Source organism: Lactuca virosa, chromosome 1 (genome assembly GCF_052849685.1).
Source record: "Lactuca virosa cultivar CGN04683 chromosome 1, Lactuca_virosa_CGN04683_v6, whole genome shotgun sequence".
Taxonomy (NCBI): domain Eukaryota; kingdom Viridiplantae; phylum Streptophyta; class Magnoliopsida; order Asterales; family Asteraceae; genus Lactuca; species Lactuca virosa.
In genome coordinates this window covers 107506750-107532141 of record NC_136426.1, presented here as the reverse complement: position 1 = coordinate 107532141, position 25392 = coordinate 107506750, and the positions used below count along the sequence as shown (strand labels likewise).

Genomic DNA, 25392 nt, shown 5'->3' with positions numbered 1-25392 from the left:
GTTCTTTCTCACATAATACTTTTTGACGGAATTCGGTCGAAGAGGTTCCAGTGTCAAAGCAACACAAACTTGATAAATCTCAATTCTTGATAGCTTAATAAATAATAAATTATATAACAGAAACTATTTAGATTTGTTTTTGTTTTTTATAAATCATGTTAATTCTTAAGTTTTACTTCATTAAGTTATCAAAAAATACACATAATATGAATATATAGCAAGAAGCTTATTCTCTCTTAATTGCAAGGTGCAAACGTACAATACAATCAAATAAATAATAAATAGAAGTTAATTTCGAGAATCCTTTTATTGCACTCGACAATAACATAGATGATCAATAGTGTTGGACATAAACATCATACTCAACAACCGTATCACCATTAGTGATATTGAAAAATTGAGTCTTTGCAAGAACATACCCATGTGCAAATCGGAAAATTCCACTGCCTCCAACAATCGGCATCTCTCTCACAGTTGAGAACACCTCATTCCTCCCTACGATACTCAAAGTGCTACCATTATACTTTCCTTCCGAAAAAACATAATTCATAACCATTAACAACGCGCTTTCTCTCAAGTCAGCAGATGCATAGATCCCCTGAGCTCTTCCTACTATCTTGGATGTTCGTTCAGGACCGATTGTCAAAGGGTTGTCCATCATCGCCATGAAACCAAACCCTGTGGAGGAGGTGTTGGTTATGGCGGACTGGGCTACCCTGAATGCGGTGGCTTGATCACCACTTACTATGTCATGGAAGTAAAAATGGAGGTGGCTTAGTTTTTGCTTCTTGAAACCAAGTGTTTTTGATGACAAGTTTCTTGAAAATCTTTGGGATTCTCCATGTAGGAGAAATAAGAATAGGAAAAGGGTGAGAATGGTATACTTTTGCTTGTGGAGACTTTGTGCCATTGTTTTGTGGGGAGAGAGATGTAAAGAGAGTTGTGACAACGTTTCTTTTATAAAGCACGATGGGGAAACTTATATTTTATTGGTAGTTGGTGTATTTAAAATCGGTTGACATATTCTAATCGGACCAAGTGTTATAAATCACTAAAGCAAGTTAACGTTTGTTTCTTAGTTTAAAGCAAGTGAAGGGTTATGAATGTAATATGATGAATTATTTAGTATATATTAGTATTAGATCTAAAAAATGAGACGTTTGATTTCCTCAAATAGTTTTCTAAAAGTATTTAATACACAAGTCATTTAATAGTGCGAGTGGTTTTTATTTTTTGATGCGGTCTCTTCTAAAAAATGTCTTATTAAATATCTACAGCATAAAAAAATAAGAGAATCGCACCATAAAATAGCTTTGTTAGTGTGGTTTTCCAAAATCGCACCATTAAAGTATTTTCTGATGCGGTTTTCCAAAACCGCACCAAAAAATCATGTAGAAACCGCACCAAAAAACAATTACAACCGTCCCAAAAAATAATTTACACTAACAAACATTGAACCACACCCAAAAAAAAAACAATTTGCACTAAAAACATTAAACCACACCATTTATCTTTTCTCTAAAAATTTCATTCGAATTTTTCATTTCACGCGAGATCCCTCCAAATTTCGTTCAAAATTTTCATGTTTTTCAAAAATTTCATTCAATCTTTCCTTTTTTATATAACTTTGGAGATGCAACCTCTTCTCATAATTTATCTTCTTTTCATTAATGACATTTGAGACTCCATTTTTCTCTTATTAATTTTAATTGGATGTCCTATTTTAAGTTTTAACGATGTTTTCTTGTTCTGAATCTCTGCAGATGTTTCTTCTTCCGTGATATATCTCCAAGAAAGTATCCAAAGACTTATGATGTTGCTTCAGTGACTATCAATCAATGGGTATTAGTTTTTGCAGAGTGAGTTTTAAGATGTTGTCCAAAAAGAAATTGGAAACAAGTTGATGAGATGTGATTTCCCAAGAACAAATTTTTAATTGGTAGAGAAAAAGAAATTGCAGAGATGGAAACCACTCTTTTTAGAGAAACAAAAATCAAAAAAGGAACAATTGGAACCTCTAATAGATCTCTAGTTGAGGAAAACGAAGTTGATGGAATCATACGTAGAAAGTTCAAAAACCAGATTAAGATATTATGATTGAACTATTGATTGAAAAACACTCATCGAACATACCAAAATACAAGAAAATGAAGTTTCATAAGTAGCGTGGTGTGCATCAATGTGCGGTTTTAGTTAGCTATTTTTTGAGACGGTTTTGGCTATTTTTGGTGCGATTTTGGCTATTTTTTGGTGCGGTTTTGGCTATTTTTTGGTACGGTTTTGAAACCGCACCATTAAATAAGGGTAAATTTTGATGCGATATTTTTTGGTGCGGTTCAACACCCGCATCAATTAATCATTTTAACCGCATCAACAAATACTTTCTGTACCAATGACATATTTCGAAAAGATAAATAAAACTTGATATAAATTGTCTACCAGATAATCAATCCCGAAAAAGACAAGTTATTTGACTTTGAGGAATAATTAAATTAAATTTCTAAAGATAAAATATATATTTGAACCTGCAAATAAATTATAATATATATTACCTGCTACACTATTAATATGACGTGTTATGCATACGAACATCATCTTTTATATGTATTATATGAATGTAAGTATGTAACAAATGAGGGAAACTTTGCGAATAATCACTTTATATTGGACAACAAGTGTAATAAATAATAATAGAAAGATTAGGTCAATGGTGAAAATTAATGAATAAACATTTAACAAATATATATATATATATATATATATATATATATATATATATATATATATATATATATATATATATATATATATATATATATATATATAACACATTGATAAGCAAATTCAACTTGACGTTAACAATTTGAACTTGTACTCATAATTTAGTAAAGGAGAAATTGGTTATTTAGAAAATACGAGTTTTATAACTTTGTATTAAAGTATAATCCAAAATAAAAACATTCAATAAAATTATAAATGATCACACATCTCAAATGAATTGAAGTTTACTCGGCTTTTGATGGTAATGCTAGACTGTACATTATTTATTTATGTATGTATCTGTATTTAGTTAGCCCAATGATGTTCTAGGCCCATAGTATGCCACCACTATTAGTATTCAACATCGAACTTCCAATGAATGCTCCAAACTCAAAATGGATTGGTTCATGTGTCTCACTTCGACAACTCTTCTTCCCCCCACTATTCTCAATGCAATAATCGGGGTCAAAATTCGAGTTGTGGAAATTACAATCACAACACCGATCAAAACAGTGGGAGAAGGCGGCGGAAGGCGTGGCGGCAGAGGTGATCGGTTTTGTCGTAGGGGCGGTTGTCGGCAGCAGCACAGCGGAGCTGCCTATCCTCCGGCGTTGGTTGGTAGCAGATGGGGAGGCTGGGTCTTCCAGCCAGATCCAATCCAGAAAGAAAATGGAAGAATTTAATAGGAATTTGTATATTGATTTTCTTTTAAAAAATAAGTCATGGTCACGCATCAGTCAAAAGGAGAACAAATGATGCATGTGGAAGAAAAAAAATTCTTATATTATGGAGTATGGACCAGACTTAGATTAGATTCCCCATTCAACGAAAGAAAATGAAGTTTCATAGAGTATGAGACCCGTTGGAAGAATGTCTAAAAGTATGATACAAAAAACATAAATGTACATATCAAATTGTCAATAATGTCCATGTCCTAGCACAGAAAAATCCATGCGCATAGGTATGTGATGAATATTTATATAAATACTTTTTTCAAACAAAAAATAATTATAGGTTAGAAAAACAAATTACAAAAAGAAGATAGAAAATTTATATATATCCTCCTATGATTTGTTCCTGTTCATCTTCCTGCTAACTATGTGGACACCACTAATTATCTTTTGTTCCTACTCCTGCTCATCTTCCTACTTCTTATCTTTTGTTCCTGCTCATCTTTCTACTCATATGATAATGATATGTGGACACCACTAATTATCTTTCTTAATCTCATATCTTAATTTTAACATTTGTCTTGATCTAATGACTAGAAAGATAGATAAGAACAAAAAATAGGAGGATATTTGATTTCTCAAAAGAGATAGGCATAATATGGTTTTTAGCCTAGCCAACTCCTTTGAGTTTAAGTTTAAACTCTCTGTTAAACAACCACAAATATGATTGAGATATGATTTTATCAAAAATCCTGCCTTTCCTAAGCTTATTTGATCCAAAACGATATGAATTGCAGAAAGTCCAAAGTCCAAGTAGTTGTTAAGACAACTATATTCAAACATTTTCGTTGCATTGCATTAAGACCTAAATTATCAGCCCAAGAAAACCTTTAGCAAATCATTCCAACCAAAGAAATATCAATACCTCACCAATGACCAATTTGTCTCCAAATGGAAGAATCAAAAAGCAAAAAATGATCATAAGATTTGGCAAAGCGAAGTCAAGGAATGGAACCCACTTCCACTCATCTTTTACTCAAATTAACTATAGTTGGCAATTGATCCAACAAAGTTATCCATATCCATATATTAAATTTTATGGGAACGAACTATTCCAGCAAGTAGTATTTTCTCCCACGCTTAGATATTTATATTGTTTAAGTGTCAAATAAACCATTTAAGAATTCTAAAGCATCTTATGTTGAAATCGATTTATTTGATCCACATCATTTATAAGAAGTTATTAAGAAAACAGAAAAGTGACAATTGAGGTCTCGTTGACATATATTGACGTTTATCAAATTTCAGCGACACGTGAACCGTTGTGGAATACGATGGCCTTGTGACTGGTGAGCAACCAAATGTTGACTTGGACCACCATTAATTCCGGAGTCAATAAAACACAATCTATATTTTTTTATATAACATAAGTTATTTTATATTTGAACTTTTTGTTACGAACCACGTTGATTCAATTGTTTTACAAAATCCAGCTATTAATCTAATACAAAATAAGAGAACATAGCAAAAAGTGCTTGTATCTTTCATTTTCAAAAGTAAGATACTATCGAACAAATAGAGAATATATAAAAGTTAACCTCTCGAACCTTTTTATTGTCTTAAACATTTAGGAATATGATCAATAGTGTTGGACATAAACGTTATACTCAACAGTCGCATCACCATTGCTGATATTCAAAGAATGAGTCTTTGCAAGAGCATACCCACGTGCAAACCGGAAAAGTCCACTCCCGCCAACAATGGGAAGCTCTCTCACTGGCGAGAACACCGAATTCCTCCCCAATATACTCAGAGTGCTACCATTATACTTTCCTTCAATAAAAACATAATTCATAGCCATTAACAACCCGACTTGATTCAAGTCAGCAGATGCATAGATCCCCTGAGCTCTTCCCACAATCTTAGAAGTTCTTTCGGGACCCACTGTCAGAGGGTCGTCAATCATGACCATATAACCAAACCCAGTGTGGGAGGTGTTGGTTATGGGCGATTGGGCCACCTGTAATGCGGTGGGGTGATCGCCACCGACTATGTCTTGGAAGTAAAAGTGGAGGTGGCTTAGTTTTTGTTTCTTCAAACCGAGTGATTTTGGTGACAAGTTTCTTGAAAATTTATGGGATTCTCCATGCAGGAGAATTGAGAATAGGAGAATTGTAAAAATGGTATACTTGTGTGGTGGGAGAGTTTGGGCCATTGTGGAGAGAGAGGTGTGAAGAATGGTGACAACGTTTTTCTTCTTATAAACAAGAAAATGTGTGCACTTTTGGGAAAGTTATATTTTATTGTAAGTTTGTTGATTTATTGTATTATGTTATATAATTTATTTATTGTTTAATTTCCAACTGTAGCTGTTCACATGATTTATATTTTGGCTAGAATATAAATATTGTACCCATAATCTACTAGAAACAAAAACTTGTAATAATTATTTGTTACTTTACTATTATGACATGCTCTGTTCTGCATTTGACCTACTTTTAATATAGAATTTTATGAATGTAAACAAATCAATAATTTTTTGTTAAAAAGCACTTGTACGACAGGGAAATCTTCTTTGAAACTTAATGAACATCCACGATTGGACATAAATGTGGAAGGGGCATTATTATAATGTATGATTTGCTTTGTTGTGTGTTGAGAAAACTCTCCAATTTTTTAGTTGTTTGATAAAAAATCTATTTGTTATAAGTAACGGATTCACTGACGGAAATTTAGGCGACAAAAAAAATTGACCGTAACAAAACCAAATAACCAAGGATCCACCACAAAGCACAAATATCTCATGGATTGGTTTTAGCGATGTTTGTGATTAGCAACGACTTGCCACATACTTTTAGCGATGAAAAGCCGTTCCATTCCGTCAAAGTTAACATGCTTTTAAAAGAAAATTTATAGAAAATCCAGATTTTTTTTAATTAAAAGAGAAAAATATAATATAGCATATTAAATACGATACCTTCTCTTCTCTTCTTTTCGAAATTTCAAAGAAAGTAACTTGCATAATAGTTGGTATTCAATAAACATTTTGTCAGAAATTTGGGATGTTATAGCACTTGAAATTCTGAGAATCATAATTATCACTTTTAAATCGAAGTATTTTGGTGGTACTCCCGAAACCCTCAACTGGATAAGACTCAGAAATGGAAAAACAGAAGAAGGGAATGAGATGTTATGATTTTCGTCAGTACCAAATTTATGACCAAAAATGGTTAAGTATCTTTCTCATCGGAAAACTGTCACAAAACAATTTTATGTCCTAAAACTGTCAAAATTATCACAAGGCAGTTTGTAACAGTAAAACACTTTCACAAAATCGGGTATTCTTATAAGGGTTAAAACAAAGTCAAAAATCGGGTTTATTTTCAAGATAAGACCCAATCAGGGGCTCTATCCCTTGAACCTCGCCAGGGGCTGCTGCCCCTAGGACCCCGCTCTCAGGGACGCTGCCTCCGGACCCCCATTTTTTCAGGGGTCTCGCCCTAAATCACAGTCTACTTTGAATCTTGAATAAATTAAACAAGTGTGCACTTTGAACCAACCTTATTTTTTTAAATATTCATCAAGATTTGTAACATCCCGATTGAAATTAAATAAATAATAACTCTAAAACCCCGAGATGTAATTTTGATTATTATTATTATTATTATTATTATTATTATTATTATTATTATTATTATATATATATATATATATATATATATATATATATATATATATATATATATATTGTAGCTAGAAGTAATAATATTTAGCGGGGTGTTGGTTTCGGGGAGGCAAATGATATGATTTGGAGTTTGGGGGTTAAAGTGTAATTTCGAGTTTTATTTTGTAAAAATTTTCAGAAATCATGGGCTGTTCGGTAAGATTGGGACTTTGTTTGAAAGGATTTTGGATTGCTGGGGGCTGTTTGGAAAAATTACGTACATAAGTTGAAAAGTATTGACACGGAGGGGTTGAAAGTGTAGAAATGTGGAAGATGGCACATGATCGGGCATATAAAACCCATCACCTTCTCGCCATGTTAACCCTGACCCTAATAAGCCGTCATCCGCCACCCTTATTTATCCCGTCTTCAGCCGCCAACCTTATGACCCCCACCACCGGCCGCCGTTTCCTCGCCTGCTGAAGCCGGAGAACCACCAAGATGTCACCGTCGTCACCCCTATCGCCGTTCGGCTGCTGATAAAGCCGAGAACGCCGAAGACCGTCGTCGTGGTTATGTGTCGTCATGTCCGGACGCGTCTCATCTTTCTTCTTCTGATTCGTTCTGTTCGTCATCATTCACGTCGCTGGTGTCAAGCAATAACCGCCAAGGAATCACACCGTCCGCCACTGCTGTCGTGTGGCTAGCTGTCGTCTTCGCCGCCTTGCGGCTGGTCATTCTGTCATGGTTCTTCGACGTCTTTCTGCTGCCGTTAGGGCCCCGGTTGCGTGTGGTAGCCTCAGTTTGGCTGTGGGTTTCAGATAAGTATGTACTCGGCAGAATTCTTATCACTGTATATATTTATTGTATGTGTGTATGGGGTGTTTGTGTAGCCGGAAAGCAAGAGCACCACCATGGCAGCAAACCATGGTGGTTGCCGCCGTTTATACCCTTTCTGCCGCCACCAGCCACCGTGAGGAGTGGCTGTGTGCGTGTTATGGTGTGGGAGTGAGTGTATTTGATGAGTGTGTTGTATGTATTTGTTTGGCCGGAGTTCTCGAGAAAAGCCACCACCACCACCATGAGGTGGTGGCTGCCACCTCCAACCACCGCCTGCCGCCACAAGGGTGGTTGGGTGTGTGTGTGTATGTGTTATTTGTGTGTGTGCGTTCAGTTGGATATTGCGTTGTAATATTGTATTTTGATTGGAATGATTAAGGAAATCCGTCAACACCACCGTGAGGTGGTGGCCACCGTCGTGAGCCGCCATTGACCCCCACTACCCAAGGTGGTAGTGGGTGGTGCCCGACCTAATTAGCAGTTAATTAACCTAAAAACTTAACAAATGGATTAATTGGAACATGATTGGGTTGGAAACCCTAATTAGGGTTTAGTTTACCCTAATTTTGGGTTTGTTGGTTTGGGCTCATCGGGACCCGCATTTTGGGCCATTGGAATTGAAATATGAATTACACCTAATCACACCGTATGATTTATCTAGTAGAGTAATGGACTTAATGGATTAAGTCCTTAATGGGATAAGTAAGAAACACTTAACCCTAATCGTCATTTTATGTGAAAAACCCTAATTGGGTTTGGGTTCTTATTGGGCCACTTCTTGGACTGACTTGCTATGGGCCTTCGTGGGCCAAATGGGGAACATGCTTATGGACTAAGGAAATTATTGGGCCTTTTGATAAGGCACATTGGAAAGGATTAGGCCAAATTTGGAAAATTGGGCCATAATTGGGCCTTGATGATTATGAGATATTGGTCCATCAGAATGCCAAGTGTTTGGACTAGAATAAATGGTTGGGCCATATGATAAGACCATGTAGAGGTTTGGGCCCAATTTGGAAAATTGGGCCATATGTTGGGCTTTGGTTCATTGATTGGTTGTTGGGCTTTCAGAGTGTGTGGTTGGACCTTGGTTTTGGACCAAGTTAGGTTAAGGGTAAAATAGTATTTTTACCCCAATCATGGACGTATGGTTGTGTATTGGAACCTAATTATTAATTGGGCCTTGTTTTGATGTTGACAGTTCGGGAATCTGTCAACCAGGAGCTAGAGTTTTATCCGCAGGACTTCGGCAGCTCCAGGTGAGTCTTCTCAACATACCAATGGGTCTAAGGCACCAAGTCCGGCTCATTTATTTAGTTGTGTTGATTATTGTGAATGTGCTATCGATACATTATGTATGTATGTGAAGACCATGTTGGGGTTCCCATGGCAATTAGTTATATGTGGTATGCTAGTTGATTGTGTGGTATTTGGTGTGCTAGTTGTCTTTGTGATACTTGCATGGAAGACCTCGGGGGGGGGGGGGGGGGTCCCGAGGCATTTGGATATAAGGCTATGTGGGGGTTCCCATGGCATTCCAGGCTAAGACCATGCGGGGGTTCCGATGGCATTCCAGGCTAAGACCATGGGGGGGTTCCCATGGCAGTGATCTAAGACCATGTGGGGGTTCCCATGGCATCCGGTGTAAGACCATGGAGGGTTTCCATGGAACCTTTATATGTTTGTATGTATGGCTTATATGGTTTGTATATGTGTACTGTTAATTGATTATGTGTTATGTTGATATGATATTGGTATGGAAGACCCTGAGGGGGTTCCCGTGGCAGTGGATTGAGACCATGTGGGGGTTCCCATGGCAATGGGCTAAGACTACATGGGGGTTCTAGTGGCACCCGATATAAGATCTTGGAGGGTTTCCATGGCATCCCATATTTTTGTATACATGGATTATGTGATATGTGTGACTTATAGAGCTAATATGGATTATGTGAATATGTGGATTGTGTGGGGTATGCTCTGGGGAACTCACTAAGCTTCGTGCTTACATTTTTGTTTATGGTTTCAGGTATCATCGGTTTGGAAAGGAAGGACCCGACTTGATCGCAGCTGTAACATCCTGTTCTGAATCGATTCCTAGTATGAGGCTATGGCCCGAATATCGGTCATCATAAGGATTAGGGCTCTTGAAAAGGTAATATCTAGGCTCATTTGGGTGCGGGTGATGCATTAGAAGTGATCCGGGTGTTCGGTTTGTATTTTGGAGCGTAAGGGTATTTCGGTAAAGAGTTAGTTGGGGATTTTGTGGAAAATGGATTCTTGTTTGGAAGGTCTTAAGAAAGGTTTGACTTGTTAGAAGTGTAGGTCTTCTCGTTACCTTTCCGTTGATATAAGGATCGCCGGAATCGGGCTTATAACGAAGAAATTATGGCCTTTGGAAGTTTCGTGGGTTTCAGGCTTAGCCGAGTACGCGGGGCGTACACAAAGCGTACGCGGGGCGTACTAGTGAAGAAGGCAGTACGCGGGGCGTACCTTGGAGTACGATGGGCATACTGACCAGGATGGTCGCGAATGTTCCTTGGAGTACGTTGGGCGTACCATATGTACGCTGGGTGTACGCCAATCAGATCAGAACCCTATTTTAGGATCTTGGACCCTATTTAAGCTCCTTATCTCATAACCTAACCCTAATACCTTCAGCCTCCAAGCCTCTAAAACCTAGAAATCATACTTAGTCATTCATGGTGGCATTTTGAGCTTATGGAGTCCATTTTTGGAGTGTTTAGCCCATTTTCAAGAAGGTGGAGTTTGATGCAAAGATGGGGATCAAGAAGAAGCTTATGGATCTGGCTTGTGTGACTCATTTTTAGCTTGATGAAGGTATAAAGCTCTGAACTTGACCATGGATATCTTAAATCTCTCATTTGTGAGTTTTAGTTCATTTTGGTCCCAAGGATGAAGCTTTATGGTTCAAATCCGATTCTTAGGCTTAGGGTTGCCACCCTTGGTGCTAACTGAGTCCCTAAGGCAGAAAATTGCCATCTTGGAGGTCTTAATGGGTTCATGCAAGAGTTATGGTCATTTTCATGGAAGTAGATTGATATACTTTGAGTTTGGGTTCATGTGGGTCATATAAAGTCACCAAGTCAGTGACTTTATGGATTAAGACATTAAGTAGAGCTCAGATCTGTAATTTGGTCCCTTGGTTTGAAGCATTAAGTGCTTAATAGGAAAAAGGACTTAACATAGGAGTACGTTGGGCGTACAAGCTGGTACGCGCAACGTACAAGTCACGAACCTAGTACGCGCTGCGTACAGCTGAGTACGCCTTGCGTACTCAGTCAGAATGGGTTCTCGCATATTGGGCTTTGGTATGGGCCAACTGTTGGGCTTGTTTATTTTGGGCCCGTTGAGCCATCAGGTTGTGGGCTGTTAGTGATGTTGGAAAAGACCCCGGAAGGATTTAGGCCTCTTGGGAAGACCCATGTAGAGGTTTGGGCCCAATTTGGAAAATTGGGCTATTTGTGGATTTATGGACATTATAGTGTTGGGCTTTTGTTTTGGGTTTGGGCCTTAGTTTTGGATCATACTGGGCCAGGGGCATAATGGTCACTTTACCTCATGTATGGATTAAGGATTATAGTATGGGACCCAATTATTAATTGGGTATTGTTTGATGTTGGCATTTCGGGAATCTGTCAACCAACGGAGTTTTATCCGCGGGACTTCAGCGGTGCCAGGTGAGTTATCCTCACTATACTAAGGGGTATAAGGCACCAAGTTCGGCCCATTGGATATGATATCCTAGCAGTTGGTAGTATGTTGAGTATGAGTTAGTGTTGCATGCTAGTTGCTATGCTAGTTGCTATGCTAGTTAGGTAGATTTATAGTACTACCTGTGTTATTATGTGATTATTTGTATGTGGATTAGTTGTGTTATATGTCGACATATTATGTGGGGTGGTTTAAGGTGATACTGCTCCGTGCGGTAACCAACAAACCCGGTAGCATTCCGGATACGAGCTGAGGGCCGGGTGGGGCATGCCAGACTCGTACTGTGGGCTCGGGAGCATTCCAGATACGAGCTGAGGGAGACTCGTATTGTGCGCTCGGTGGCAATCCAGATGTGAGCTGTGGGCCCGGAAGGCAATCCAGACTCACACTGTGGACCCAGGGGTAATCCAGTCTGTAAAGTTGTGGACACAGTACATGCTGTTATTTTGTATATGCTTTATGTGCAGTGTATCAGTATTTTGGGGGAACTCACTAAGCTTTCGGGCTTACAGTTTCAGTGTATTGTTTCAGGTACATCAGGGGATCGCGGCAAGGCAAAGGCGTGATCGTACAACTCATCATGTTTTATTTATGTTTCTGGGAAAAACTCTGATATTAGACTATTTTGAAAACAAATTTGTAATAACTGATGGTTTTAAATGTTTTGAAAAGTTTTAAATTGGCTTGAATTTTATGGGTGTTACAAGTTGGTATCAGAGCCTTGGTTTGAGTGAATTGGAGGAACACTCATGTGAATCCAGTCTCAAATCAAGGAAAGGATTTTCAAAATTATTTTTAAATGGTTTTCAAAATACTAAAGGATGATGCAGGGGTACGATCAGCCGGAGCCAGTAAGTAGACCCCAAAATACCATACGATTATGTGATATTGTGATATGTTAGAACAACATGCTAGTACTAGGCTAGGGATCTTCAGGAATTGCATGATAGAATTGTCTGATTACATGATGCCTGATAGCCTAGAGTTTTCTTTACATGATATTGACATCATTACTGTAGTTGCTTGTGTATGCATCACGACTGTACAAAATTAAGATCTTATAGCCTGAGAATGTTTGGTTTGCCTTATTTCCTGTTCTTGTTTGATGAAGGGATTAGGGTAGGATCAGGTTTTCGAAATTCTATAAGGTCCAGCGTTATGTATGGCTAGCATACACGAGTGCTGCAGGGTTGGTAGAAGTTTCATGGGTGGGTTGTGAGAGGTCGGGAGGCTAGTTATGAGATATTTAGCATTCCTCTAGGAGTGAGGATTGAGCGCTCGCTATGTTTATGTATATTGTTAGGGTGTTGTGGTGATACTTGAGACAAATATGGGTAGGTGTGGAAGGTAGTATGGGCCCGTACTACTGAAAGCACAGGACCCATACGCGTATCAAGGAAGTCACAACCCTTGGGGTTTAGTTTGGAGTTTGTTCCCAGTTATTCTATGGACTATACGAGATCTTTCTGGTGTATAATCAGAATGATGGTTACGAGACGTTTTGAGACCGGATCCGGATCAGGATCGGGAGCTAGCAGCCAGGATAGGCCAGTATTGTTGGAGGATCGTGCCAGTGAGATCATCTGGGAGGAGGTGATCGAGATTGTCTGGGGTCAGATTCCGGAGATGACTGGGTCTATCAAGACCGCCATTGTTGAGTATTTGGACGAGCGTTATGCAGCCATTGCTGAGATGGCTGCCGCAGCAGCTTCAACAGCTGTAACGACGACAGAGAGAGGAGCTAGTCGAGCTTTCCAGTATCGAGACTTGTTACTGGTACATATTCTGATGAGCAGAAGGCTGCAGTTATTTGGGATCAGGGAGATGTTCTGTCCTCGTTACATTCCGCGGGTTGAGCGGGAGAGGCTAGCATAGTAGTTTCTGGATTTGAGGCTTCGGGGGGGGGGGGGGGGTTGCTCGAGGCCGGAATGTGAGTCGCAGGGACTCCAGAATGGACTGATGATTATGTTCAACTGGGGATTTGCAGCTGGAAGAAGAATGGTTAATTGATGGATTTGAATGTCGTTTTATAGGGTAAGGATTGTGCCCTTTCAGTTTTCGAGCTCGAAGGAGTGAGCAGACTTGGGACCCTAGGATCAGGTTGTATTCCAGCTCGGGGTCAGTTAGTTGTAGGGGTTGACAGCATTATTTCAACGTTGGTGAGCGCAAGTGGGTTGATGTGGCATGAGTATCTTGTGAGGCGTACGCGATTACCATCCCTACCCATAGGAGCTAAGATCCGATTCACCTTGGATCTCTTGTATCGGGCGGTAAGGACTGAGTGTGCGAATTATTGTACTTTCGGGATTAGAGACTATGTCTTGGGAATAGTTGTAGCCCGGTTTAGGGCAGAGGTTGCTTCAGCTACTGCAGTTCGGATGTGTACGATTGAGCTGGTGAGTGAGTCAGGGTGCGAGACCCTGAATGATATGATTTCTAGAGCCCGATAGTGAGAGATTTGTTTAGAGCACTTTGGGAAGAAGAGTATTATGTGGGAGGTCTGCGGACAGAGCCCTACAGGATGGTTGTTCATCATTGTCATGATTCAACGGTTTTAGTAATCGTTTTTGATTGGCGGATGAAAGCGCCAAGGGAAATAGCTCGTTGCTGAAGTATTAGTTGGAGCATCTATCTTTTGGTCTTCAGAAATTAAGTGTGGGATCATTCAAGCATCAGGGACTATCGGTTAAGTTATGTTTGGGTTTCACACCAGTGGGTGGTGGTTAGTGTTCTAAGTGGGGGAGAATTGGGAATTTTCAGGTTGAGCGTCATCCATTGAAGGTTTTGTATATTGTTGTTCAGATTATGGTTTCCAGAATGGTTGGACAGGCGTTAATCGGTAAACCTCTCAGGGAGCGGGAATTCTCCGAAGGAATTCAAGAGGCGATAGTTGAGAAGCTAGGAACGTGTCACCAATTCCCTTATGCAGTGTGTTTATGTTTCCTAAGTCTTTGGGGTATGTTTTCCCCTCGATGATGGAATAGACTTTTGATTCGTATCGGACTCGGGCTTCGGTAACCTTCGGGATAATCGTGGAAGTCTTCTCGGACTAGTTTTGTATTAGTAGAATCGGATCAGTCTCGATCAAGTATAGGCTTTGTGGCGAGTAAATATGGAGTTAGGGATTCCCAAATATGTGCATGGTAGTGATTCTTCGTGTCTATCTGTGGGTATTCAAGGTGGCAATAGGGTTGGTTCGGATTACGTGTTTGATCAGGTCTGGGTTATAGTTGCAATTGGATCTAGAGTTCGACTATCATTCTATTCTGGGGTCATGTGCGACCAAGGTTTGTAGGATTTTGCTTGGATAGCAACTTATTCTATAAGTGAATCGTGCATGGTGGGTTTTCAGCATCGTGGCGCTGGTTGTTGTTGTGAAGGACGTTTGTTAGGCCTTTTTTTTGGACAAGGTTGATAGTTTATCAGGAGCATTCCAGTCATGAGCTAAGGGCCAGGTGGGGCATACCAGACTCATGCTGTGGGCTCAGAGGCAATCCAGACCTATGCTGAGGACCTTGTAGGGGTATTCCAGTCATAGGTTGTGGGCGTAGTGATCTTGGTAGTTCATTTCTTCTGTTGGAGCGCTTTCGGAATGGACACACTGTTGAGGTTCGGGCGAGCCGTATTCGATTGCGAGGAATCAGAAGATTTTGTGCGAGATACAAGAGTAGGTCCTTGAACCTCAAGTTATGAGTTTAGACCCGAGTTTCGTATATAATGGTATTCTGATCGAGGGTATTCCATCCTGAGGATGACTGGACCTGTCGTAGGCATGCCTGGTATTCCAGCTCGAGGCTGATTGGGCCATGTATGAGTGTTCGTGCTTATGAGCTGGATGATTATGGAAATTCAGGTTGGAACTAGTAAAGACTATTGAGTCAAGGGTTGAATCTCGAGTTGCAGGACATGCGGGTAATCAGTATGTGACGCAGTAGGGTTTAGGCTGGGTAGCCTTGACAATTGATGTCACAACTAGCCTTTTTGGCTAGGAAATTTCACCCTCAAGTAGGCAAGGACTATTGTGAGACTTGTGCTAACACACCTAGGTGTTCAATATGAGTTCCTAAGGAGCCATATAGTGTTAGAATGCAAATCTCTCCAAGTATAGTGAATCTCTCTCAAATCTCTTCAAGCATGTGAAATCTCTCCCAAATCTCTCCAAGTATGTGAAATCTCTCCCAAATCTCTCCAAGAATAGTGAATCTATCCCAAATCTCTCCAAGTATGTGAAATCACTCCCAAATCTCTCTAAGTATGCGAAATCTCTCCAAGAATAGTGAATCTCTCCCAAATCTCTCTAAGTATGCTAAATCTCTCCAAGAATAGTGAATCTCTCCCAAATCTCTCCAAGTATGTGAAATCTCTCCCAAATCTCTCCACGTATCTCAAATCTCTCTCAAATCTCCCTAAGTACCTCCCTCAGTCGAAAACAGCTCAAAACCGGAAGAGGAAACCCCAAAAGGACCCTCTTGGTCCGGAACCCTCTTGGTCCGGAATCCTTTTGGTCCTGAACCTCTTGCTCCTGAACCTCTTGCTTCTGAACCTCTTGGTCCGGAACCCTCTTGGTCCGGAATCCTTTTGGTCCTGAACCTCTTGCTCCTGAACCTCTTGGTCCGGAATCCTGTTGGTCCGGAATGCCTTTTAAGGAGCCAAGCGGAAGCATTTTCGGAACCTCTTAAGTGACTTCGGAGGTGAGAAGCTCTGGAAGGCTTCACTCCGGAAGCATCATGATCGGACCCTTCGGATCTGCTTCAGACGTCTAGCCGCCTCGCACCTCGGCCCGGACTTACCCGTTTCGCACCTGACTCCGGAAGTGAGGATTGACTTCGGAACCCGCCCAGTACCTCCGGAACCCCCCTTGTACTCACTTCGGACCCTCGCAAGTAGGAAGCTCCACTCCGGAAATTTAACTACAGCTTCAGAATTCGCATAATGGCTCCGGATTTCACCATTTAGCTCTGGATTTTGCACTATTCCAGACATTTTCTTCATTTTGGGGTATTTTGAGGTCGGGAATCCCACCAAACTCGTGTTTTTTCTTAACTAAGACCCCTAAAACCTTTATTTTATGCCAAATTTAATTATTTAAATTATATTTACATAAAATAAAAGTTTAGGATTTAGGAAGATCCTATCCTAAATCAAGACAAGGACAAAGAGGTTGACTTTGTGATTTGATGAAGTTCTCATTTCCCATTCAAATCACAGTATTCCATGCTTTACCCACCAAATATCCATGCATGGACCAACAGATCCCCATGCACCAAAGATTCCTCCCTTTTTCTTATAATCCTCAAGACAACTACAGTAAAGGGGTTAGACTTCACATTTTCTCTCACTTTTCTCATTTCCTCTCAAAACTCATCTCCAAGAAAGAACAAGAACTTGTTGAAAACAATATTCTCATTTTCTCCCTGGAGTTGAAAGGTAAATTCCTCCACTCATCTAATATTTTATAATATTTCAAGATGAATCCATATTATTTTATTCATAATAATATGTGAAAAATCACCTTTAGGATAACTTTCTCCCAGGGAAGTTCCTCATCTCAACAAGAGTTTAAGCTTGAGATCTTCACTCCATAACTCCAAACAACTCCTCAACCAACTCAAGGTGAGCTTCATACCCCACCTTTTTCAATGTTTTAATGTTTTGGGGGAGAGTACAAGTCAAATCTTGCCTAAATTCTTAAATGATTGCATATATACGTATGTTTGTATGTGTGTGTGAAATATTATTAAATTAATATTTTAGTAATATACTCATGAACGTAAGAATTCTCAATTTCATAAAGAACAGAGGATACTTTGTGTACAAAAGGGCCTCCCAACTATTGGATGTGTCCAACTTAAGACCTTTATCTATGCTTTCATGTCTAGAAATAAAACTTATAAAAAGGAACCTTGATAAGTTGACACTATTTATAGTGATTTTTCGAAAATGGGAACTTTGTGACTATTTTGCAAACTGTCAGGGAGTATTTTGTAAATATTCAATATAAAAGTTTGCGTCAAGAAAATACACAAATAGAGCCTTTATGACAGAAATATTTGCATGTCATAAACTGCTGTCGTAAAATCCCCAACAACATAAGTAATGTTCTATATGTCATAAAACAGAAAATGTGTGTCATAACCGGCAGTTATAAATTTATACAAATTATAACTTGACACTTTTTCTCTTGACTAAGATGACTTATTTTTCAATAAACGAAAAGGAACGAACACGAGCACCTAGTTAACGAGCACAATCAATGATATGGAACGAGAACGATATTTCTATTCAATAAGTGTGAATTTCATTATTTATCTAACAAATAATGGATCTCTAACGATTGCTCAAAAGGTTGTTAATATTCTAGTCAGACAAATCTCAAAAGTACTAAATATAAAAATATTAGTGTACGTCTAAGTCCTGTAAGGAGTTATAGCCAGAGTCTCCTGGAGGGAGAGCGGGAATTTGTGTATAGATCTATACGGGGTTGAGACCCGCCTCTTTTGTGCTTGGATTTTTCTGCTTATGTCTCTTTTGTGTAATTCGAAGAACAAATACAATATGTAAACAATGTAAGTTTGTTATCTCAATGTATGATGTTTGGATTGCTCTGTTTCATTTATATTCAATTGTTATGATACTGCACAATGAAGTCACCTGCCTCCGGACGTTTCCGCCGTCTGATCCGGGGGTGTGACAGTTGATCTCTTGGGGAACCTGGTGATTGGACCAGGTGGAGACGGGTAGCCTCGGGGATTAGCATAAGGGTAATTATTTATCGGCCAAGTAAAGGATGTCGGAAAGTTTTGGTGCATTTTTGCAAATGCAGATACGTGGATCTCGGGGTAGGAGCAGAGTATCGATTTGGTTTTGGGTAAGATCCCGAATCACAGCTTGCACGTGTTCAGTGTGAGACTTTCGTCCCAGTGGAACAAGGATTGAGATGTTTATACGCTGAGGGCATCAATCGTAGGGTTCAAGGGAAATGGATGGGTTTAGTTGATGGCAGTTAGAGTTACTATGATGTGTCTTGGGTTGGTTTTATCCGTAAGGGAGCCATAACATGTTTGAAGTGAGGAAAAGAAGGGTTGTTGAAGACCGGGTATGATGTAAGACTACAATTATTCTGGTAGCATTCACCTTTTTGCGTCGGATTCAGTGGCGACAGGTTGTCAGCCTATCATGATTTGGATGGATCAAATAGATTGAAGGAGCCACGAGTGGCGGTATAGATAGGAAAGTTATTGTTAGACGATGTATCCTTCGGAGGTCGCATGGGACTGCGACGTGTGATTTTGGCTCAACAATTGGGTAGGTGTCCGATGTTTCGGTCAGTTGGCAGAGAAGGTAGGACTAGGGGGTCTCGGTTGCTCTTCAGGAAAGTAGCTATTTGACAGCAAGAGGAGTTGGAGCGACTTCGGTGATTTGGGGTCCGTGTGTGGAGTTGCTTGTTATTTGGTAGCCGCAGTTGACCGGGGATTTTGTTATTTTGGAAGCCTCAAGGTATTACTGGTGAAAGTATTCTGTTAAGGCTGATTTTCTTATGGAATAAATTCAATGATTGTTCGTGTGGGCAGTTGTCGGGAAGCTAGGTCAATTTGAAGTTTCGAGTTTCGGAAGGATAGTGGTGGTTTTATTGTAGAAGGTTTCAATATTCGTTCCTTTTCAGGTTGGTAAGTCCTTTTAGGGTAGGTATCAGGTTGTCTTGGGAAGGCTGTATTTATTCCAGATTGTGGAGGATGGACCAGATTATTGGATGTGCTGGGAAGGTAAGGACGGATTGCGAGGACAAAATCTAATTCAAGTGGGGGAGAGTTGTAACATCCTGTTCCGAATCGATTCCTAGTATAAGGCTGTGGCCCGAAGATCAGTCATCATAAGGATTAGGTCTCTTGAAAAGGTAAGATCTAGGCTCATTTGGGTGCGGGTGATGCATTAGAAGTGATTCGGGTGTTCGGTTTGTATTTTGGAGTGTAAGGGTATTTCGGTAAAGTGTCAGTTCGGGCTTTTGTGGAAAATGGATTCTTGTTCAGAAGGTCTTAAGAAAGGTTTGAGTTGTTAGAAGTGTAGCTCTTCTCGTTACCTTTCCGTTGATATAAGGATCGTCGGAATCGAGCTTATAACGAAGAAGTTATGGCCTTCGGAAGTTTCGTGGGTTTCAGGCTTAGCCGAGTACGCGGGGAGTACTAGTGAAGAAGGCAGTACACGGGGCGTAACTTGGAGTATGCTGGTCATACCTTGGAGTACGTTGGGCGTACTGACCAGGATGATCGCGAATGTTCCTCGGAGTACGTTGGGCGTACCATATGTACGTTGGGCATACACCAATCAGATCAAAACCCTATTTTAGGGTCTTGGACCCTATTTAAGCTCCTTATCTCATAACCTAACCCTAATACCTTCAGCCTCCAACCCTCTAAAACCTAGAAATCGTCCTTAATCATTCATGGTGGCATTTTGAGCTTATGGAGTCCATTTTTGGAGTGTTTAACCCATTTTCAAGAAGGTGGAGTTTGATGTAAAGATGGGGATCAAGAAGATGCTTATGGATCTGGCTTTTGTGACTCATTGTCAGCTTGATGAAGGTATAAAGCTCTGAACTTGACCGTGGATATCTTAGATCTCTTATTTGTGAGTTTTAGTTCATTTTGGTCCCAAGGATGAAGCTTTATGGTTCAAATCTGATTCTTAGGCTTAAGCTTGCCACCCTTGGTGCTAACTGAGTCCCTAAGGCAGAAAGTTGCCATCTTGGAGGTCTTAATGGGTTCATGGAAGAGTTATAGTCATTTTCATGGAAGTAGATTGCTATACTTTGAGTTTGGGTTCATGTGGGTCATATAAAGTCACCAAGTCAGTGACTTTATGGATTAAGACGTTAAGTAGAGCTCAGATCTATAATTTGGTCCCTTAGTTTGAAGCATTAAGTGCTTAATAGGAAAAAGGACTTAACAGAGGAGTACGCTGGGCGTACAAGCTGGTACACACAACGTACAAGTCACGAACCTAGTACGCGCTGCGTACAGCTGAGTACGCCCTGCGTACTCAGTCAGAATGGGTTCTCGCATATTAGGCTTTGGTATGGGCCAGCTGTTGGGCTTGTTTATTTTGGGCCCATTGAGCCATCAGGTTGTGGGCTGTTAGTGATGTTGGAAAAGGCCCCGGAAGGATTTGGGCCTCATGGCAAGACCCATGTAGAGGTTTGGGCCCAATTTGGAAAATTGGGTCATTTATGGATTTATAGACATTATAGTGTTGGGCTTTTGTTTTAGGTTTGGGCCTTAGTTTTGGATCATACTGGGCCAGGGGTAGAATGGTCATTTTACCTCATGTATGGATTAAGGATTATAGTATCGGACCCAATTATTAATTGGGTATTGTTTGATGTTGGCAGTTCGGGAATCTGTCAACCAGCGGCTGGAGTTTTATCCGCGGGACTTCAGCGGTGCCAGGTGAGTTATCCTCACTATACTATGGGGTCTAAGGCACCGAGGCCGGACCATTGGATATGATATCCTAGCAGTTGGTAGTATGTTGAGTATGAGTTAGTGTTGCATGCTAGTTGTTATGCTAGTTAGGTAGATCTATAGGACTACCTATGTTATTATGTGATTATCTGTATGTGCATTAGTTGTGTTATATGTCGACATATTATGTGGGGTGGGTTGAGGTGATACTGCTCTGTGCGGTAACCAACAAACCCGGGAGCATTCCAAATAAGAGCTGAGGGCCAAGTGGGGCATGCCAGACTCGTACTGTGGGCTCGGGAGCATTCCAGATACGAGCTGAGGGAGACTCGTATTGTGGGCTCGGTGGCAATCCAGATGTGAGCTGTGGGCCCGGAAGGCAATCCAGACTCACACTGTGGGCCCAGGGGTAATCCAGTCTGTAAAGCTGTGGACACAGTACATGCTGTTATTTTGTATATGCGTTATGTGTAGTGTATCGGTATTTTGGGGGAACTCACTAAGCTTTCGTGCTTATAGTTTCAGTTTATTGTTTCAGGTACATTAGGGGATCGCGGCAAGGCAAAGGCGTGATCGTACAGCTCCTCATGTTTTATTTATGTTTCTGGGAAAAACTCTGATATTAGACTATTTTGAAAACAAATCTGTAATAACTGCTGGTTTTAAATGTTTTGAAAAGTTTTAAATTGGCTTGAATTTTATGGGTGTTACAGCAACGCACACACACTCGTGTTTCCGCAATATATGACTTTAGGACGAACTCTCATAAATGTTTTTTAACTAGTCATGTTTTTGGAATGTTGGATTTAGAAGATATCTGTGTTTTGACTATATTGAAAAATGAAATTTTTACCCTTGATTTTTGGGTCATTACAAGATTGATTTTGGTCAACAAGTCAATCTGTTACACTTTGTTGAGTATTTTGAGATATTAAAACTGATTTGACATTTTTGGTTATTTAGGAAAGCCTTTTTAGGGTTTTATATTTTTGGTAAATATTTTATGTTCCCTATAAATAATCATTAGGTTAGCTTTTAATGTAAGCTTTTTCCTTATTAGGCTTTTCTTTATACGTTCATATCAATATCAATATAAACAAAACCTTTGATAGATTACTTGTTGGATTAGGTGTCTAAGCCCATAACTATAATTGTTATGTACTTGAATTGATAGTAGCAATGTCCTTTTGGGTTGCCTTCAAACCTGGCAATTGAATAGGATCATTGTTGGAGAGAGAAGAATGATTTATTAATTTATTGCTTGGTTAATAAATTAATAATCAAGATAAATGATTTATTAATGTATTATGGATATAATATATTAATTAAAAATCATATTGTTTAATTAATATTTAATCCGAAATTAATTTGGAATTAATTTTGGGATTAAAGGAATTAATTGAAACTGCAGGGACTAAAGGTGACAATGTTCAAAAGTTGTGCATTGAGCATTCTAGAACCTCCCTTAGAGGTGGGGAATGAAATCTAGAGTGTCCTAGGGTTTCCTTGGGCTCTAAGGGTGCCTTGGAAGCCTTAGGGAGGAAGTTAAGGGATTAGGGTTATCTAAGATACACCTGTCTTATCCTAAACCTTCCTTATCACCTATATAAACCCCTATAGGGTTGGATTTCGTCCAAGGCACTCCAAGAAAGTCTAAGGGCCAAAATTCTACTCTACTTCTCTCTCTCCATAGTAATCCTTGGTTGCTAGGTTTGTTTGTGAGCCATTAGAGGCGCGACACTTGTGGGGCTTGCTACCAAAGTTCAAGATCTTCAAGGATTTGATTGTTATTACAATATAACAATCAAGGTATGTATCCTAACCCTAATTATATGTTAATTTCGAAAATTACATGTGCCTCCTAGGGTTTCTAGTTTTTGTGTTCAATGCTTGTATGTCTAATAGTGAAAACATAGATTCTCACCTTAGGGTTGCATGCACACATAGGATTGTTTGTTATGTACAAAACCCATCAGTGGTATCAGAGCTTATGGTTTTTGTTTTCAATTAGATTTGGTACAATTGATTGAACTAGACAAAATTAGGGTTAATGGATATTAAACCCTAAGGCCTTTAAATTTTTGCAAATTAGGGTTTAAGAACCCTATTTTTCGAAAATCCCTAAGGGTTTTCAAACCCTTTCCTTTGGCCACCTTGGAGTCGAAATCTAGGGTTTCCTAACCCTAGGGTTTTTGATTTTTATGCAAGTTTGAAAGCCTTGCCTTCCACTCCAAGCAGAAGATTTCGAAATCTAAGGAATCTGTTAGTAGGTTGTTATTTTTGGTAATTATCTTGTTAATTGTTTAATTGTATAATTAAAGATATCCCTGCCTAAATTTTGAAATCCATGGATATAGGATTAAATTAAGTTAATATATTTAATTTAAATTGGTAATCCTTATTTGATTTAATAATTTAATTAATTGTTTAATTTTTGAATAATTATTAAATCAAAATAGTTCAAATTACACCCTTATGGTTTTATTAAGTTAATTAAAAGTTTAATTAAAAGAGAAAATTAATAAAACCACCTAGTATTTTAAAAGTGTAAAATACACCCTTATACTATATATATATATATATATATATATATATATATATATATATATATATATATATATAATTAAAAGTCTAATATTATATATGTATAACTTAAACTGCTAGTCTTACCGTTAGTAGGCCTCATTCACGAAGCCGATCTATAAGGGGGGTATAAGGTTATGGCCTATAAAATGGCCGTTTAATGGGTGTCCACTCTCATCCACCGCTTCCTTGATTGGTGGAGGGTCGTTAGCCGAACGGGTAGGATAGGGCAAACCCTCTCCTCATTAAAAGTATAATGAATAAAGTAACTAAATGTTTTTACCAAATTCCCAATCTTAGTTACTTTAGGAAAAAGTGAAATCGATGCAATTCCATGGAATTACACTTTGCACCCTTGTTGAGACGTTAGTGGAGCGTGTGTGGTTAACCGGCACACTAAATGGGTTCTAAGCAAAGGTAGCGAAGGGTGACTCAGTGTTTGTCATAGTTCGATGGAGCGTGTGTGGTTAACCGGCACATCGAATAGGTGACTGTAACATTGGGGGCACCATGTAAGTTTGCATGGTTATTCACACCCTGTTTTGTGATCCTCGGCATCCCAGTCACAAATCGAGGGGCATATCGAGATTTAAACATGCCATTGAAAAGTTCAATGAATCTCAAAAGATCTAGGAGTTTTCAATACATTTAAAACTTAATCTCCTTTTCGTTTTTCATGGTGGAAAATTAGTGAATCGTCATTCACTTACCTTCAAATGTTCTGCAAGTTGGATTACGGCATCCCTCTTCCAAATTGTAGAATATTGTGTTGGATCCTAGCCTTAATATCTCATTTGGGTGTTTTATTAAGGACTCAATCAACTAACTTGAATTTTCTCCCGTTTTATAGATGTCAAAGTCTGACAACTATGGTCTTCCTAAATCCGTTGGAAAAAGTTTTCCACGTGAAGATGATGTTCCACGATTGTATTGTGGAAATAGAAATTATGCTTCATTTCCTCCACCTCCTCCAATAATTCTCCCTGACCCACATGTTCTAAGACTTGAAATGTTCAAGGTCACTTAAGCCCTATTGGCAAAAGACACGAAAATGGAAAGTCTATATGTGCTCATGTCTTGGATAAAAGGTTACATATTGATAAACTGGGATTGTTGGGTGTCGATGTTTAAAGGAAGTTAGTTGTCGATGTTTAAAGGAAGTTGGCTGTTGACTTGGTTCTTCAGTCACTTCCCGAATCATATGGTAAGTTCATTAGAGAGTACTATATGATGGACCACGACATGGCCCTTATTGATTTGACTTATTTGCTTATTGCTGCTGAATCAGAAATGATTTGGCGCACTGGTCAGCAAATTTGCCTGGTAAATCAATATCCCAACCCTCTATGGGCAATGGTAACATTGGAAGTCCAGAAAAGTTTTCTCTACGCAAGAGAAAGGCTGAGTTTGAGATAGTCCCGTGTGCCATTCCAGAGAGTCCATAAGTTTCTACTGCCAAAAACAAGGGGCATTGGTTACGAAGCTGCCCTGACTACCTGAGAGATCTAAGAGATGGGAGAGTGAAGATGTATGACTCTGCTTCAGGTAAAAATCCACTATCTAACTCTATTAAGTTCCTATTTGGAGATTCTTAATACATGATGTGATAAGATTACATTTCGATGTTTTGAAGGATCGAAGAAAGGAAAGGAAGCTTAAAGGAAGGAGCAAGCTGAGTCTGATC

General features: G+C 39.3%; 1 protein-coding gene and 1 pseudogene across 1 annotated transcript; both read right to left on the bottom strand.

Moving 5' to 3' along the window:
- Positions 1 to 213: 213 nt before the first annotated feature.
- On the bottom strand, positions 214 to 951 carry LOC145106125 (dirigent protein 21 pseudogene; annotated as a pseudogene).
- Positions 952 to 4874: 3923 nt separating this feature from the next.
- LOC145106117 (dirigent protein 21-like) lies at positions 4875 to 5666 on the bottom strand. Its single transcript, XM_079043157.1, has one exon. It carries the CDS (start codon positions 5644 to 5646, stop codon positions 5071 to 5073), a length of 576 nt encoding a protein of 191 aa, XP_078899283.1. The 5' UTR covers positions 5647 to 5666; the 3' UTR covers positions 4875 to 5070.
- Positions 5667 to 25392: the final 19726 nt, after the last annotated feature.

What these genes read in the sequence shown, in the direction of transcription:
- LOC145106117 (XM_079043157.1), bottom strand. Translation starts at nt 5,646, where the DNA reads ATGGCCCAAACTCTCCCACCACACAAGTATACCATTTTTACAATTCTC.